Genomic DNA, 19,271 nt, shown 5'->3' on the forward strand with positions numbered 1-19,271 from the left:
CAACTAGTGCTGCGCTGTCCCGTCGTGGTCCCCCGTCACATCACTTAAGATTTGGCAGCCTTAACCCAAGGCAGGTCAAGCGCATCCTCCGCGCTGCCAACGCTGGGGAAGCGGTTAAATCGACAGGGTCTCTCAGTGGAGATATTTACGGCGTCGACGCGACTGTCGCGTGCGCGGTCGTAATATTGTTTTATTCCGTTTATTCGGAGCTGAGTGGCGCGGGCGGCGGCCGGCAGTTCCCGAGCGACCGCCGCCGCGCTACTGTCTACCTGACACACCACCACCTTATAAATTAAATTCGAAATTTAAAAATCAAAGATGGCGTACACCTGGGACAACAGAGTCGCGTTCGTCGTCCGATTTCTGTACGGTGAGTAGCTTAATTTCAAGTTTTGACGTTGCGTTTTATTGTCAGTGCGGAAAAGGAAAAATAAATGTTCGTGGTTTAAAAAACAACATTCGAATGTTTAATAATTAAAAAAAATCAAGTGAAATCAAAGTTCCTAATCGCGGAAAAATACAATAGACACCAATAACCCACGCGCTGTTTACTTTCTCAAAACTTTTACGATTCCTCCATTCATCTTAATAAAATTCCAAAGACACGTTAATATAAAACCACTCAATTGTAATGTTGCCAATAAATCATTTAACGGTCCATTTGCATCTATTTATTAGATTGTAATGAGCTATTGTGGGCCAGTAGGTATTAGAAATAGTCATTGTGCATTGTTGCCCCAATGGACTTGAACGAAAAGGTATTTTTATATTGCAACTATAAATCACTCGCGTTCCGATGCGGCAGCCATGATGCTTATTTTTAAACGTTAGGTTTAAAAACAATACTTTTTCGAATGTTTTGTTTGATATAATGATAAAAGTCGAATGTTTTTAATTTGTTTTAATTAGGTAGCCACACCTCACCGAGCTGTTAGACCAACGTGATAGGTTGGTGAGCGGTATCGCTGTATGTAATGGTCGAACTGTGTTAGTGAAATTGCGCTTAAGATAAATTCATAACTCATTAGTACAACCCCGGAACTGAGAATCGAACTGGTGCTCCTCGTTCGAGTAGCAAGCTGTTGAGCCACAGGACCACAGTAACTGAAACCCGTGATGAATATGATAAAATAAACTGATTTAAAAGATGTGTTGCTGTTGCAGTTTCTTGCCATTTCTTCTCCTCAGCCATAAAACACCTTGCGTAGATTCAAAAATGTTAAATTGACCTTCACCAAATTTATCCATGATTAAATACACATTGAATAAATGATTCTGATTCTAATAATCATGATGTTAAAAAGGACATGATCCATAAGGATTGTTGGAATAAGGATCAGGAAGGAAGAACTTATGTCGGTTAATACGACACCTTTTATGCGGACTCTGTGAAGCGAGATAACGCTCGGGAGAAGATAGTTTATAAGTACAACTAGTGTAATTGAAATAACATAACAAACATAAGCAGACGACTATATCCTAATTGGAGTACCTAGTCCATCACAAAACTAAAAAACTAAAGACTATGGAGAACCGGAGTGGAAATATGATTGGCCACCTGATACGACACGATTCATTTATAACAAACATTATAGAAGGAAAAATTGAAGGGAAGAGAAATAGGGAAAACAAATAAAAGAGAAGGTGCAGGTCGTGTTGTATCGGGAGGTGAAGGTTTTGGCGGGAAGAAGAGAGGAATGGCGATTACTCCACCGACAAGAGCGCAGCTCTTAAATAGAGAGAGAGAGAGTCCATCACAAGATGAACTAAGTACCCACGCCTCACCGAGCTTTCTGTTAGATTAGACCACGTTTACTATACCGCGTTTTTAATTTTTATTCATTTCAAGATGCAATTTAATCAAACAAATATAATTAATATTTTGAGAACAATATTCGTCCAATCTTGGCAGTTATCACGGCATGTCAGAAATATTCAACGATTAATTAATAGCAACGCGTGCGCAAATCAAACGGAACAAGCAATGACACAATTTAATTGTTCTAGTCTTTTGGCAAACTATACTATTTGTTCTTTACTCATAATTCATGTTGTTTAAAACTGTTATTTTATCCTTGTAGATTACGATTTGATTTCGACACTTATAAACAGCCCTTTGTTTTTGAATTAGACCGGGTCAAAGATAAATAATAAAATGCTAATATAGAATCAAAACAGATTCAATAAAACTTCGAAATTAAAAATCGAATCGAATGATTCGAATTTATTAAAAACATTATTCTTCTCTTAGAGAAGGAGGCTTCTCTTTCCTTGTAGCTTCCCTTCTAAGACCAAGAAAAGCTTACATGGAACAGATTAAAAAGAAGGCGAACGTCGTGTCATATAAGGAAGTGAAGGAATTGGTCTTTGATAGAAAATAATGGAGAATCCTACACCGACAAGAGCGTGGCTCTTAATTTAGTGATGTGAAGGTACAAGCCAGACTAAGATGATCAAAAATCACACATTTTACTTTTCGACTTTATCGAATTTTACTTATGAATTAAGTAATAATGAGTACGACGTTTGACCACTTTTATTGATGACGTCACAGGTCAGGATTTCCATACGAACTTCGAAAGAAGAAAATTAAGAAAATCTTATTTTCAATCTAAACTGCCTTTTTCCAACTGAAGCTTTTCTTTTTCGTAACTCATCCTTCAGCCGGAATACACTCCACGTTGGTTCACATTTTATAACAATTTATCACGAAGTTTAGCTGGACATGGGGAACTGTCAAAATTTAGGAACACACTCAACAGTGCTGCCTACATTTGAGCTTCTAGTGTTTATCTTCATTAGTCTAGAAAAGCAATATTGCTATTTGTCATCTGTTGACATTGCGCACTTACTTACTATTATATGCGCAAATGTCAACTTACAATACTTATTGCTTTTTAGGTAAATTGCTTTAATATGGCCTGTTTAGACCCTCAGGTCCTAAGACGGATGATTGTCAGGTGCTTAGATCACCGCAAACCTGGTGTCATACATAAGCTCACGACTATATCCCAACGGGGTAGGCAGAGGTACATCCATCGTAAGATGAACTAAGTACCCACGCCTCACCGAGCTTTCTACGTGCTTCTTCCGTGCGTTTTCCGTGTCTCGGAAGGGACGTTAAGCCGTCGGTCCCGGTTACTACTTACTGATGTAAGTGAGTAATCGTTACGTGAGCCACGTCAGGGGCCTTTGGGGGCTCAATAGTAACCCTGACACCAGGGTTGATGAGGTTGGTAGTCCACCTCACAACCCACACGATAAGAAGAAGACCGAGCTATCTGTTAGACCAACATCTGACATCGCCAATGTGTTGCCAAGTGTCTTGGTGTCACACACACACATACACACACACACACACACACAAATTACATTTAATACATTGAGATGGTCACATGACACTCGTTGACATGTTGGACACGCGTCTGTCATTGTTAAACTACAAACATCTTTGTTTTTTTTTTATTATGTCTCTGGACGGAGATAAATAAAATTCTTTATATTAAGTAATTTAAAAAAATATTAAATATTTGTGACAAACATCCATAAAGATTTTTTTTTTTGTTTTGGTTTTCCCCGAAGGGTAAGGCAAAGGGAACTATGCCCATACAGCCATGTCTTACGTATTTTTTTTCTTGATGATTAATGAAATGATGAAAGGTGATGATGATGAAACCTAAGCCTCCACCCTCGGAGTAGACTCCTACTCCGAACCTCAAACGAATTAACTCGAAAGTCCGCATAAACTTTCGAGTTATGAAGCGGCTTCTTGACACGAAGCGAAAATAGGCAGATACACTTTGTTTAATGAATACTCCAATATAATAACACTCGCGAATGTCTTCCGACTAACTTAATGCGATCATCAACCACAAAACACCACTTCGTATTAATTATTTAGATTATTCAATGAAGAAAGCAACTGTCCCGTTCCCGTTTCCCGCCAAAAAGCCCATCCATAAAGACATCAACTCGAGCAGTCGTGTCAATAAGCTCGAAAATATCGATTTTTGACATTGTTCATTATTGAGTAGGTATTTTAGTCAAATCAGTTACTTTTTACTAAACGTCAAAACACGAAATTACTATGGAATTTGTATGAAAAAGCACACTGTGACGTCATAGAAAACGTGATAAAAGGTCGGACTTATTATGTTTTTCTTGATTAAAATTCATAAATAAGTTAAATAGAAGAAAGAAAATGTTTTTCGTTAGTTTTAAACCTGTCTTTATTTAGTAAGTAAATCGGAATTTCATAATTTATTAACTATATATATTAACCTAGTACAGTCATGTCATGAGCAATATCATGTACCCACTTTAGAACCTTGTCGCATTATCATTATTTGACATTTAATGAGACTTACCGTTTAATTTGTCAAAAAAGTTAATGTGACACGGTTTCAAAGTGTATACATATTAGTACTCGTGACCGTGCACGACCCAAATGCTTCGATGTGGATCGAATTGCCTTTTGAACTGTAAATTGACATTTATTTATTCCTAACACTCCTAACATTTAGTATTTTTCAGATAATTCTTACGAAATACAAACTTATGAGATGATTCGATTTTTTTGATGACAAGTTTAGATAAATAAAGTGTAATGGGCACCTTTGAACCGGGTACGAGAGGGGCGGTATTTTAGACTGACTAGTGTTTGTGTTATAATTTTAAATGTTTTAGATAAATTAGTTTAACAATATATAAAATATAATGTAATTAGCCGGGTGCATGGTCCATTGAGCAATATTGCACCTCCCACGGCCGGTAATTAGGGTGATCAATCATCACGGCGTACTATGTCTACTACGGCGCTATTTCGGGTTCAGTGTTAACGTCTGCAGTCTGCCTAATAGTCGGTTAAGATCTGTTTAACTCCATACACATTCAAAAATTCCAAAATATCTTTATTCAGTAGGTAACATGGTTACACTTTGAATCGTCAATTTTTACATAACGAACTTCTCATCCGCCTAAAACTACTACAGCTTCTCACAACCTGTATAGCCGGGGAAAAGAAGCTGCAAGATAAACCTCGGCACAGGGCCCTAGACGTTCTTTTAGAAAACAAATACAATTGAGTAATTTAGCTGCCTAATATCAGTTCTCAGACAGTTAATCCCATGCATTCATATCTTCTAAATAATCACTAACTTTATAATAACCTTTTTTGTAAAGTTTCTGTCTTAAAACAGTTGAAAGGCAAATTCTGAATGTCAATGCCAATTCACGTATTTCATGGTGCGTCGACGGTCATGGACAGTCACGGTAGCAGTAGATAGTATAACATAACACGGCATCACGACTGTTTCTCGTAACGGCCTACGTGGTCCAGTGGTTGAGCGTTGTACTCACGATTCGGAGGTCCCGGGTTCGAATCCCGGTGGGGACAAATCACAAAAATTACTTTGTGATCCCTAGTTTGGTTAGGACATTACAGGCTGATCACCTGATTATCCAAAAAATAAAAAAATCCGTGTTATTACTTACTGATGTAAGTACGTAGTCGTTACATGAGTCATGTCAGGGGCCTATGGCGGCTCAGTAATAACCCTGACACCAGGGTTGATGGGTTTGGTAATTCACCTCATTATCCACACGTTAGAAGAAGAAGTTCACGCCTGGTTTCCCGAAGGGGTAGGCAGAAGTGTATAGTATACGCCAACTCCTCGCTATATTTCAGTCCAATGCAATAGGGGGAAGCCCGAGTACAAATCATGGAAACTACGTGATATCAATCACCTATTTAATTGGAATACTTAAAGGTATGCTATCAACTGCATACAGGGTGTTAGTGACATCGTAACGAAAACTTTAAGACATGATTTAGACCTTGATTCCGAGTTGATATCAAGTGGAATTTTTCGTCGCAAATATATGGACCTGAAAATAGTTATAAAAAAAAAAACAAAAATATTAATGAATTTTCCGGCAGGAAATTCCACTTGTAACTCTGTGGTCTGAACCATCCCTCAAAGATGACGTTACGATGTCACTAACACCCTGTATTTTATGACACTGTCTCTTTATTAAACAGCTAACTGTCATAATAAAACATAATCAACAAACTGGCCGACATATTTCTGTACAGTATAAATCATTGCGATGTACGAGACTGGAATAGCACAGATATTATTATAATATGTTGTAAGGATAGGTTGATGGATCAAATCCGGCTCGAAGGACCAATGTTTTATTAGGAAACGTGGTCTGGGAAGGCACTCATTAGACACTTCACATATTCAGATATTTAGTCCAAGTATTTAAAAGCCATAAAAAAACCATTTAAAAAGGCCATTTAAAAAGCTGCCACAGAAATGCTGTTTGAATCATCTGATAAAGATGTAAAGGCCTGAGATGATGATGAGTCCAAGCAATAGAAGCAAGAGAAGTGTGTCAGGATCGAAGCAAATGGAATTCTATAGTCTCTGCTTACCCCGGTGGGAAACAGGCGTGAGTTTATGTATGTATGTAGTCCAAGCAATGTAGACCATTTGAAAACACTTAGCAACTATGTATTGTAATGAATTCCTAGCATGATAAGAGTTACAATATGTTTGCTTTGGCATTGAAACAGTTTGATTGGCACTGTTGTGGGGCATCAATCGGTGACTGTTGCAAGATGTCTACTGGCATGTGCAACGATCAATCTACAATGTCAATTATATCTCAAGATTACGGCTTGATCTGGCTGTGTTTCGTTTACAATGCGGTATAACGTAAGACAGTAGATAGGAATGGAAAATATCTATACACCTTGGGGTATATATAGAACACAACATAAAATTGTTAAATGAGTCGTTCTTATTTTTTATCGACAATAAAAAGACATTTTCTTAATTTATCGGATTTAACATCTTTAAAAATATAACGGCATTAAATGTTTTAAAACAACATATAAAGATGTGAATGTAGAGGACTGTTTAGTGGTTCTCTTTATCTTGGTAACATACTTTTCTATGCAGGCGCATTCAAAAATATGTATTGTGACAGAGTGGCCCTTTTCATTGGAGACAGCATTTCAATTTACCACTGTCACAGAATTTTGTAAAAACAATCAAGCTATGTTAATCACTAATTGAGGAACCGAGTAGTATTTTGAGTATAATAGAGTATAAAGATAGCTATATTTTTGGACAATGGAAACATTAAATAAAATTCTAAAATATATAACTTATCAGAACGAAACACAGATCATTGTCGATAAAAAAGAAGAACGACCCAAATACTATATTCACAAAATTTACTTTTTTATAAATATTAGAATAGACTAGATATAGAAGTACTTATAGATAAGCTGCTTGTTTAAGCTCGCCAACAAACTGTTTTGGCGAAACATAATTTTAGTAAAACAGCAGTTTTTAATTAAAAATATGTTACAGTGGAAAGTGCTGATGATGTTTCTGAACACATCAGAATACTCCTTAAGCTGTAATGCAACAACCTCTGTGGACCAGTGGTTAGAGCGCTGGGTTTAAGATCTGAAAGACCGGGTTTGACCGAACTCAAACCCGGACTCATTGACAAAATCACTTTGTGAGACACGCTTGAATCACCTGATTGTCTGAAAAAGTAACATCCTTCGGAGGGCATGTTAGGCTATTAGCCGTAAAACGCCTTTACCAACCTAATTTCTGGCAACTAAGCCCATAGAATAAATAATAATAATTAGGCGTACTTACAGATGTAATTATCAGTAGACAGATAATCTTGTAGAAGGCATACATCATCACTAATTTAAGAGCCACGCTCTCGTCGGTGTAGCATTCTCCATGCTACTTTTTTTAGGGAAAAATAGGGCAGTGGTTTCTAGTGGATGAGTGGATTCTAGTGGATCTAGTAAATGGGTTTCTCAAAGTTCAATAGTTTGAGGAGTGTTTCCTAGTCATGGAGTTAGGTAACATGATGGATGTAGGTTTTAAGTCTTATGTTCAAATTTTAATATTAAGAGTTTAATGTAATGTCTTCAAATTAAATAACGATTTTATCTATCTATCGAACTTGTTTGTAAAGGAAGATAAGAGATAACACCAAACTGCACATGATGCTGAAGAAGAAAAGGAAATAAATATGGGCTTATTATTCAAAAGTAATTTTTTTTACGTGACTTCTTGTAGATTTGGCAAATGGCATTAACTACTTGGAAGAAAGAAAGAACACATTGGGAGCGCTAAGGGCGAGAGCCCGGTGAGAACCCGGCACAAAATTTAAAACAACAGGCTCACGCCTGTTGGGCGCGAACCTGTGTTCAGGGCGTCGTCTGAGAGGTGTATATTTGAAAGATTTAATCGAGGCTAGTGGGTCGATCGTTGTAACCGCTGAATGAGGGAAACCGTCGGCCATGGCAGCGGGGTCGGTATCGAAAATCGGGATCCGTTTAAAAGTTCAGATATGACGAAACAATACCTATTTCCTGCAGTGCCCTAAAATTGATTACGCAAAGCCAGATCTTGGCATAGGGCGTACTATAAAATTAATACTAGCTATTGTTTACATGATGTCTGGGCCAAATGGGCAGCCTAGGGTGGTTGCGACATAGTCTAACACACAATGTAACGTCCTCAAAACATGCCAAATTCACGGGACGATATCTGAATCATGCGCATATAAATCGTTCACTGACAAAACTATCGCAACGTCTTGGCATAAAAAGGTTTTCGGTGACAAAGTTGTGATGAAATCTGTCGAGTGAGGAGTGAGGAGTTGTTTGGGTGAACTTTATGTTCAGTTGGACGAACGGTTGACTCTCACTGTAAGGTCGCAGGTTAGAATCCAGCACGGGCACTATGATTTTCAAAATCGTTTTTCGAATTCATATTTGGATCATGAATGGTTATCACGAGAAATGCGTTTCGGAGGTATGTGACTTAACTTGTTTTGAGCAGGTTATCCCTTCGCGAGTTTCCGGCCAAGTAGTTAATGCCATCTGCGGCAAATCTACAATAAGTCACGTCAAAAAAAAAAAACCCTTCGCGAGTTGGAAGGCCAGAAAGGCAGTCGCTTCTGTAAAAAACCGAACCTGTCAAGTCTTCCGGTTAGGACCCTGTGAAAACGGGGTTACGCTAAGGAGATAATCATGATACCTTCATAGTGCATTTTATATTACTTACATAGCGAAGAAAAAAAAGAGGAAGAGGAGGAGGAAGGGGAGGTCCAGCAGAGAGATCTTGTAGACTAGATACCTATGTACTTTAAGTAGGTAATACACAAAAAAGGGAATAGCAATAAACATCACATGCAAAAAAGGCTCAACAGGAGCGGGTCTATTGCTAAAGTAGCAATCTTATACAACCTTGGGGTCTAAGACACAACATAAAATTATAAAGTTTTATATTACGTGGTCAAGTGGTTAGATCTTGGGCTCACGATCTGGTGGTCCGAGTTTGATTCCCGATTAGGAACATTGTCGAAATCAGTTGTGGGACTGTCCTTGATAATATTATGAAGCTGGGAAAATGTCATATAATAGAGGACTCTCAGAGAGAGATCATCCTCATCCATGAGGCGAAAATTATATCGAAATAGTAGCAAATTTGATTTCCATGATCTCTAGGTACTTACCTCTATAAAATCACAAAATAGATGTGATGTGATATTAAGTTACAATATTTTACTATACTCTTGAGTTACGTTCCAACCTATTCCCATTCTCTAACATTGCGTTCCAATCTATTCCAGACATCGACAACAACGGGTACCTAGACGCCCGTGACTTCCAATGCCTGGCGCTCCGGTCCTGTGTGATCGAGGGCAAGGGTGACTGCAGTGCCGCCCGGCTGCAGAAGTACCAGCACATCATGCTCAGCCTCTGGGAGGAGATCGCTCAACTCGCGGACTTCGATAAGGTGCCAGACTATGTCGGTTATCCCCATCCTTTATTGTTATTATGCATGCCGCAAGTTGCAAATGAAAGCGTACTCTTGCTGTTGAAAGAAAGAGAGGAAAAAGACAAGAGAGAAGAGAGAAGTGGAGAGAACGTTCCGTTTATTATTTTTCTTGAGCTTAGAAGTAACATGACATAAGCTAATGGCTATATCCCATTCGAAGTAGTCAAAGGCACATCCATCGCAAGATGAACTAAGTAGCCACGCCTCACTAAGCTTTCAGTCAGACCAACGTGATAAGTGTGAATATCAAAATGTGTTAAGTTTGGTGGTGAACTGTCATATAATTTTTTCGTGAAAAATTGGGGAAATTAAATTAGGAATTGAAAAATTCCTTTTTCATGTCGGAACCGAGGATCCTTTGGGATCTTTTTCATGTCGGAACCCAATTTTTCACGAAAAAATAATATGAAATTTCGCCACCAAACTTGAAATTTTGAGATTCACCCATAAGTGAGACATATCGCCGTCTATAATGGGCGTTATTATGGTCGCAACTATATTAGTGTGATTTTTTGGTCCAACACTGTTGGCCTGAAACATTTGAAGCAACTGATTACAGCTTTTTCTAAGTAATTCTCATCAGAAATCCTTACTCTTACTAGGGGGCAAGTTACGATTGTAATACGGGCCCTCACGGGGCATTGCAGACTCAATATTTATACAAGATTTAGGTCAAGATTTCGGTCACAATAGATCTGACAAAGTCGCAGTGATCTCGCGGGCTGTATCAGTTCGGCCTTCACAATTCTCAAATAATAATTAATAATAATAATAATCACGTGCTCAGCGGCGAGGAAACCCACATTCCGGAGAAATGCGTTTTTCGGAGGTATGTGACCTAACCTGTGTTAGGTTGGTTTTCCCTTCGCGGGTTGGAAGGTCAGACAGGCAGTCGCTTCTGTAAAAAACCGGACCTATCAAATCTTCAGGTTAGGTAAGCGGACCCTGTGAAAAACGGGATAATGATAGGGGGATTATGAATTATGTTAGTGAAAACTGCACTTGAGATGACCTAATAAGTCATTAGTGCAAGTCCGGTATCGAGGTTCGAAACGGCGCTTTAAGGTAAGAAGTAAAAGGAGGCTAGTTCGGAGTAAAGTCAATAAATACTCAATTCAGTACTAGCTAGGTACCGATATTGTTCTGAAGGTAATTCGTTCGAGTAAAATAAGTCGTACGAGATAAAAGCATTGACCAGAAAAAGCTTTTTCTTTTTTGTAGTACTTATAAAAATATTTTTTCAAATTCGGAATGAAATTGCCAACGTATAGAGTTATCTCAGATATGTACCTTATCGATTTAGTTCCAATGTTTGCTATTTAAAATACACTTACAATAAATATATTAATATATCTGCTGGATTATCGAATAAGAGTCAAACTTATCCCATAAGTTTAGAATAATTCTGGATTATTTAAGAAAGATAAATGACGTAAACATGCAAGAGTACGCTTAATTGCTTGGATAGTAAGTACAGAATTGTAAATATCATTAAATGTAAATATGAAAATAAACTTGGAATTATTGGAAAATCGCCTAGTAACCCGACCGCGGTTCCTACTGCATACTTGGCTCCGGAGTCTGCCATAACGAAACAATATTTGGCTCAGAATGCAACGCTCATTATATGACAGATTGATACAAATTTAGACGGCACGCACATGTAAATATATCAGCCGATCGATATGCAATTCCGATAATCAAAATGTATAATATTGGAAACAAGTTTAAAGCAATATTATTTGGTTTTATAAACAGCACATTGCACAAACGCATGTCGTGTTGACGAAGCACTTAATAATTGTCCTATAATGGTTTTATTTTCCACCCCCTGTATCTAATTTAAAATCACGATATCCGTGACAAGTTTTTTGATTAACTAAAAGCACTGAATAAATTGCAGTTTCAGAAAACACCATGACAAACAACACTCCCAATCACTAGGTAACTGTATTTAATTTACACGCCACAGCTACGCACACGCTTCCCGCTTTTTTGTTTGTTTCTTTTCCAGTGTTGCCAGTGGTTAAAAATTTATACTTTTTTAGGACGGCATGATCACCGTTGAGGAATTTAAGACGGCTGTGAAGAACACTTGTGTGGGGAAGAAGTACGATCAGTTTCCTCAGGCGATGAGAGCGTTTATCGAGTCCAACTTCAAAATGATCGACATAAACTCCGATGGAGTGATCGGCGTCGAGGAGTATCGATACGACTGCATACAGCGGATGGTCGTCGAGGACATCAAAGTCATAGATGACGCTTTCAATTCCTTGTTAAATGTAAGTATATTTTTTTTGACATGTCATCACGCCTATGTCCCCGAAGGGATAGGTGTTAGTGTATAATATACACCCAGCCAGCTATGTTTAAGTCGCATGTATTCGTTAGGTATTCTAGAAATAGTAGTAACCTAGACACTATAAAGTACTTAAGTATGAACAAATATTTTCATACTTCAACTTTGCACTCCACTCGTCCGCAAACTTAGCGACACACAGAGCTCCGCGAAAATATAATTTAAAGGTCGTCATGTATAATAATATTATAACCTACAGGGCAATAAGTTGAGGTGTTAAATATCGGATATCATGCAAGGAGATCTCTCCTTATCATAGGAAAACTAAAAATAGGCTACTTATCAAAAAACTTGCATTTCAAAATAAAGTACTTAATGATAAAATTTCAGCCTATCACATGAAATATACATTTCCGTTATGGCTATGGAATTTGATAAGCAATAGAGCTATCGTAGTTTATCTGATAGCAGGAGTAGTAGTAGAAGAGAGCGAGGTTGGACTGGCGACAGCGGATCTCATACTTACAAATTCAAACTCAAATTAAAATTCAAATTCAAATAATTTATTTTCAGGCCATCATAACGTCCATAGAAAAAATAAATAATAATAAACAATAAATAAGTACAAAAATTGTGAAATAATTAAACTAAAAATACATAAAAATTATAAACTTGGAATTAAAATTAAAAATCAAGATTAAAATGCGCATTACGGCATTTCCAACCTCATTCTTCTATTCCGTGTGCTTATAAAATAATGACTAAGGATTTGGGCCCCGTGTCATTAACACGGTTAAGGGCTATGGGGCCAAGTACTCCCGGATCCCGGTGGGGACTAATAACAAAAATCACTTTGTGATCCCTAATTTGGTTAGTAAATTACAGGTTGATCCAACTAGTCAAATCAGTTACTTTTTTCTAAACGTCAAACCATGAAATTACTATGGCATTTGTATGAAAACGGACTCTGTGGCGTCATAGAAAAACGTGTTAAAATGTCGGACTTATTATTACATTTTTATTGATTAAAATTCGTTAATAACTAAGTTAGAAAAAAGAAAATATTTTTCATTACTTTTAGACCTGTCTTTAATTACAAGTCAGAATTTAATAATTTATGTTGAACGAAGTACACGACCCAATTGTTTAGCAAAATTAGAAAGGACACGATTCTATAGAATTCGATGGAATTCTATAGTCTCTGCTTACCCCGGTGGGAAATAGGCGTGAGTTTATGTATGTATGAATGTAGAAAGGACACAGTCCCTCTGTTAGATTATCGTAAATAATTACGTAGATTTATGGCTCACGAGTTCGATACTCACAACTTTAAAATAGCGATTTACGTACACGCTTTACTTCTTTATTGTTTTGTAACCTCGAAAAGCCGCGTTAGCCCAGTTGGAAGAACGCTACACTCTTAATGTGGGGTCTCAGATTCGAATCGGGCCTAAACCAATGATTTTTGAAGTCATGTTTGGATCATAAATGATTATCACGTGGTGAAGGAAATCCACATTTTCGAGAAATGTGTTTCGGAGGTATACGAAGTAACCTGTATTGGGCTGGTTTTCTCTTCCATTTGGAAGGTCAGTCAGACAGTCACTTCTCTAAAAAACCGGACCTGTCAAATGTTTAGGTTAGGTTAGGTTACGGAGCTGTGACAAAGGCTAAAGAGATGAAGGGCCAATTCAGTGGTTTAGAGCCCGAAGCGGATTCAAACCCGTGACACTGCTATCACGCGTTCTTCGAACAGGGCTATTGTGGATTTTTCAACACCCTGAAAGGGTAGGCAGAGCATTAGTGAGTAGCATTCTTGCTTGAGGTGAGTTTACTTTATAACTTTGAATTCATGTTTGGATCATAGACAATTGATATCACGTGGTTTCAAGAATTTGTGCCCATTGCGTTGTTTGCATTGCGCACTTACTTTTATATGCGCAAATGTCAAATTGCAATATTGCTTTCTTAGATGAATTGCTTCGATGTGGCCATTTTAAACACACCCCCCCCCCCCCCCCCCTTAATGGTAATAGGCTCGCCCCCTATTACATGGAATAAGTTCCATAGAAGGCGAGAAGTTGGTGTATTATACTTTACGGATTTTTGTGAAAATGGGATGAAATATTGTTTCGTAACTCGTTTATTATGTACCGGGAACATTGCCCCTGCGTTAGACTCAGGCAACCTTCCAAAATGGACGCGGTCACCGAACTATTAGCAGATCTTCGGAACTGCGCTGACGCAATAGTTAATGTTAGGGCTGGATATATGCTCGTGACTAACATCTATACGGTGATTTTTTAATTTTTTTTTAGGAAAGTTACTGTTACCGTCATGATGATGTTTATAATTCGTTTATGTTAATGTTAGTGTGCGCAGTTTTCCGCATATATTATATACTTACATAAAGGTGGTCCATTATGCGTGCTAGTAAATATGTAAGTCAACGTAACTCTTTTCAGAAGCTTACCAATAAGTACGTTTGATAATTAAGTAAGTAATCATCATTCTTACCTGATTCAGAGGAACCTCTATTCATTCAAATATGGTTACTCTCTTTCTAATCTACGACACGATAGAAGAATATGGTTAATATGTGCTAAGTACTTATGATAGTGCACCAACTGTAACACAAATACTTTCTGAAATTACAAATGTAACTATAAATAGGTACTTACCATCCAAATTCAAAAATATCTTTATTCAGTAGGTAACATTTACACTTTGAATCGTCATTTTTTACATAACGAACGTCTCATCCGCCTAAAACTACTGCAGCTTCTCACGACCTGTATAGCCGGGGAAATGAATCTGCAAGAAAAACCTCGGTACTGGGCCCTAGTTTTTCAAAAATAAAAATAACATAAAGTATTCAATTTAGTAATTTGGCTGCCTAATATCAGTTCCCAGACAGTTAATTTTCTAAATAATTACTAACTTTACAATCACTATCATAAAAGTCCTTAAAAAAACTCGATGACTAAAATAATATCGGTCTCTTAAATGTTGTCACTAATAAACAAACATTACCTCTTTAGCTATTTCGACAACCCTACAGAAACATCGATTAATTGAATTGGCTAAACTAAAATTCATTGTTTGTTTTCATAACGATACGCCTCGCACATTATACTATATTTTCATTGGAAGTAAATAAGTATACATTCAGAGAAGACTATTCAAATTTAGAATACCTACCATGTTCTAGAAATATTCGATGTTTGGCAACCATTACGTTTAAATGGATGTCAATGACGATTAACTGAAGGCACAGTGACTAACTGCTATTAAAACTCGAGACTGATTGGAATGAATTGGAATTCTTGATCAGTTTTTCAGATCTGGATTTATCACTGCTCTAAACCAGAAAATAAATCTAATGTGATGTAATGTGGTATTTGTACATTAATCAACTCGTTAAATCATGATTGGATCGTGAGGAAATTCCGAGAAATGCGTTTCGGAGTTATGTGAACTAACATGTATTGGGCTGGTATTCTCTTCGCGAGTTGGAAAGTCAAATAGGCAGTTGCTTGAATAAAAAGCCGGACCTGACAAATCTTCAGGTTAGGTAAGCGGACCCTGTGAACAACGGGATAGCGCGAAGAAGATGATGATTCAAGTTATTAAATTCATTTTTAATGCCGGGTTCATTCAGACTAGAAAATTTATTTTCGACATTAGACATTCGTAAAATCACTTGGCTTGGTTGTGATTTTTACCGGAGCCCGCTTGTTTACCACGTCACGTCGTGCCTTGCTTGGCACCATGGCACACAGAAAGAGAGACATTAGGAGATCTATTTTGACGTGACTTATTGTAGATTAGCCGCAAATGGCATAAACTACTTGACCAGTATAGGCCGTAGTTTCCAACTAGTCAAATCAGTTACTTTTTACTAAACGTCAAAACAAAAAAGCACACTGTGACGTCATAGAAAAACGTGATAAAATTTCGGATTTACGATTACGTTTTTCTTGATTAAAATACATAAAAAAAGAAAAAAAAAATTTTTTCGTTAGTTTTAGAGCTGTCTTTATTTAGTAATCAGATTTTCATAATTTATTTTGAACTTAGTACACCCAATTGGGAGACCGGTGCGGCAGCAGCATTTCCATGAGACTTCCCATTACGATGTTCAATTCCAAAATCGAATGCTACTTGTCCTTCCGGATTCTTGAACTGAAGTAGCCGATTCAAATATTGCGCTAAGATACTCGTGCCCTTTTGGTATGACCAAGTGGCGTGGGAGAAGTTTGCCGATGATCGAGATGTGTGGAGAGAGCGTGCATGAGCGGGCGCAAAAGTCATGAAAACGTTTGGTTTTTAACACGGACGTGTATGAGAATAAAACGTCACGAAGTCAACAATATTCCACCAATCGGAAACTTCCTGTAAAGTACCTACCTATACGGTAGAATCTGCCACTGAATTGGCTTGCACAGACATGGAAAAAAGTGCACGAGTACGTTAAGAGACAATGAGAACGTCTGAAATAGATGTGTGTTGAACAGGTGTAGTACGTAATCGTTACATGAGCCATGTCAGGGGCCTTTGGCGGCTCAATAATAACCCTGACATTGGGTTGATAAGGTTGGTAATCCACCTCACAACCCACACGATAGAAGAAGACAGATGTCTAAAGTCAGTGATTGATAAGCGCAAGATTTTGTATGAAACCGCCGCGCCACACTGTTCATCAAGCATGTACTTATCAGTCGGTGTCTGTAGAGCTCTTGTAGACGAAACAACTTTAAACGAAAGGTCACACGCAATCGTGTATGCAACCGGACGACGTTGATCCATTTTCACAGATGTTACAGAAAATCTTCTCTAATAGTACGCGCTAAAATTACATAATAAGTACGAATAAAAACATACAAATGCTTTCTTCTGGCGTTAGTCCAAGTAGCTCTAACACAATACTAGTATGCTCCGCGACTTTACGGACGATTTTTTTCTTAATTTATATCAACTAACGAGACTTGGCGGCTGCAGGGCTGTCGACGCAGATTGTATCGCCACCGTGATTATATGCTCCATATTTCATGATGATTTATAACTTTTCTCTCGTCTGTTGGCAGTTTATGTAGCTTAAACTCGATTATGAATTTAGTTATGAATACCTATGATTGATTTGTTTGGTAACAAAGCGTGACTGCAGTCATCCCACGCAGGCTGTTGAATCATTTAAATCAAGTCGTATTCCAAAAGGTATGACTGGCAGGATGAAACGTTTTCGTCTTGGAGATGTATCGTGGGTGACTTTGCAAACTGACGTAACTGCATTGTTTTTATAAAATAATTTGTGTCTTATTGACAATAGCAAAGATACGTTCAAAATTCCAGATACGTTAGCGACGTCAACGACGATATGCCCTAGTGACTAGAATCTGGGCTGGTTTTCCCTTCGCGGGTTGGAAGGCCAGACAGGCATCATCTTCTGTAAAAAACCGGACCTGTCAGATCTTAAGGTTAGGTAAGCGGGCCCCGTGGAAAACGGGATAATGCTAGGGGGATGATGATGATGACAGATGAAAACTTTTCGCATTCTACGTTTCCTGACGAACTCGATCACGTCATGACCGCTTTCTCTGTAGAGGTGGGCAGAGCCAGAAGTCACTAGTCACTAAGTATTACTTACGTAGGTTCGTTAGTATTATGATATTTACTTACTGACAACATAGTGCCGAGGTTTTTCTTGCAGCAACTGTTTTACGGCTGTACAGGTTGTGAGTAGTTTTAGGCGGATGAGACGTTCGACAAAAGAATAAATTTATGTGTAAATTGACGATTCAAAGTGTAACTATGTTACCTAATGAATAAATATAGTTTTGAGTTTGAGTTTGATGGTGTTCATTGACCACGTACAATTTGTTTTCCAGGACGATGACAGAAAGGTTGGCGGCCTCACAATAGCGAGATACCAGGAGCTGTTCGCCGAGTTCCTCGGAGACACCAACGAGAACTGTCAAGCGAAACACCTCTTCGGACCTTTAGAACTATAGATAGTCCGCTAAAAATATAGGCCCACGACTGACACACCTACTTTAAGACATTTATAAAAATTACACGTAAAATTAAGATCGGCTTCGATGATCAAAATTGACAAAAAGACGAACTGCAAAAAAGGAAAATACGCCGGCCTTTGGAGCTCGAATGGTTCTTCAAAGACTGCCAATCGAAGCCGGTCCAAAAGCATTTGTATATTGGCATAAGAACAACAAATTACGAGATCGGCAATATTTCACTTACTGACAATGTAGCGGGAACACATCGCCCGCCATTGTCTATATTTACAACTGCGCTTTCCGCCGACGCGGAAATGGCGCCAAAAATACACAACATCGCATCGAAACGATTAAAAATACACATGATGCGTTCAGAAACTGATCAATAATAAAAAAAATACTTATATATTTTTAAATAACAAGATTATATATTATATTTTTAAAACAATTATATTCTTAGATGTAACGCTAGTTGATAAATTAAACAATAGTTATTAATTCCCGTTCTTTGTTATTATAAACATATTACTCGATTGTTGTTTCGATTTTTTTCTTAATTGCACTCAGTGATATAATATTGTTAAGTTGTTTTGCAGTTTGAGAGTTAAATATGGTTTTCTTAGACTTTTGGAGTGTTAAATTCCCCTTATCGTTTTCTATTATGTATGAGATGGTATCATTATAATTATATTTAATGAAACGAACGAAAAAACTGGCAGGTTTTTATACGAATTAAATCTTATATACAATGGCAGTAACTTTTACGACTATGTGGGGAATAAGTACGGGCAATGTTGATGTTGTGCTCAATCATACAAAATGAATCTAGTCACCGCGATGTTCTTGATATTACTTTTAATTTATTTGTAAATATTTGTTATTGATAAACAGATTATCTAAATTGTTTTAATAAAAAACGAAAAAGCCGACTGATTTTATTTGTGTACCTACCCTTATAACCTCAGGGGGTCCGTAGCGACTCTGGCATCACTGAATAAATGAATCAATGATTCTCATTTCACAGACCATTAATGAAATAGATACAGAATGCAACCGACAATAATGTCC

At 37.6% G+C, this 19,271-nt stretch overlaps 1 protein-coding gene across 2 annotated transcripts; it reads left to right on the forward strand.

Annotated features, from left to right (window-relative positions):
• Nucleotides 1-139: 139 nt before the first annotated feature.
• On the forward strand, nucleotides 140-19,132 carry LOC126374028 (sarcoplasmic calcium-binding protein 1). 2 transcript variants are annotated; one of them, XM_050020480.1, is made up of 4 exons: nucleotides 140-370; nucleotides 9,682-9,848; nucleotides 11,939-12,172; nucleotides 18,078-19,132. In XM_050020480.1, the coding sequence occupies exons 1-4, from the start codon at nucleotides 319-321 to the stop codon at nucleotides 18,198-18,200; spliced, it is 576 nt and encodes a 191-aa protein (XP_049876437.1). In that variant the 5' UTR covers nucleotides 140-318; the 3' UTR covers nucleotides 18,201-19,132. The 2 variants fall into 2 exon arrangements, with proteins under 2 accessions (XP_049876437.1, XP_049876436.1); XM_050020479.1 differs by having other exon boundaries at nucleotides 145-370; nucleotides 9,682-9,860.
• The last annotated feature ends 139 nt before the right edge of the window (nucleotides 19,133-19,271 follow it).

Source organism: Pectinophora gossypiella, chromosome 16 (genome assembly GCF_024362695.1).
Source record: "Pectinophora gossypiella chromosome 16, ilPecGoss1.1, whole genome shotgun sequence".
In the NCBI taxonomy this organism is placed as follows: Eukaryota; Metazoa; Arthropoda; class Insecta; order Lepidoptera; family Gelechiidae; genus Pectinophora; species Pectinophora gossypiella.

Excerpts from the sequence above, each read along its gene's own strand:
- LOC126374028 (XM_050020479.1), top strand. The coding sequence starts at position 319 with ATGGCGTACACCTGGGACAACAGAGTCGCGTTCGTCGTCCGATTTCTG. Across the intron at positions 371-9,681 it reads CGTCGTCCGATTTCTGTACG|ACATCGACAACAACGGGTAC; the intron begins GTGAGTAGCTTA and ends AATCTATTCCAG. Across the intron at positions 9,861-11,938 it reads TCGATAAGGTGCCAGACTAT|GACGGCATGATCACCGTTGA; the intron begins GTCGGTTATCCC and ends ATACTTTTTTAG.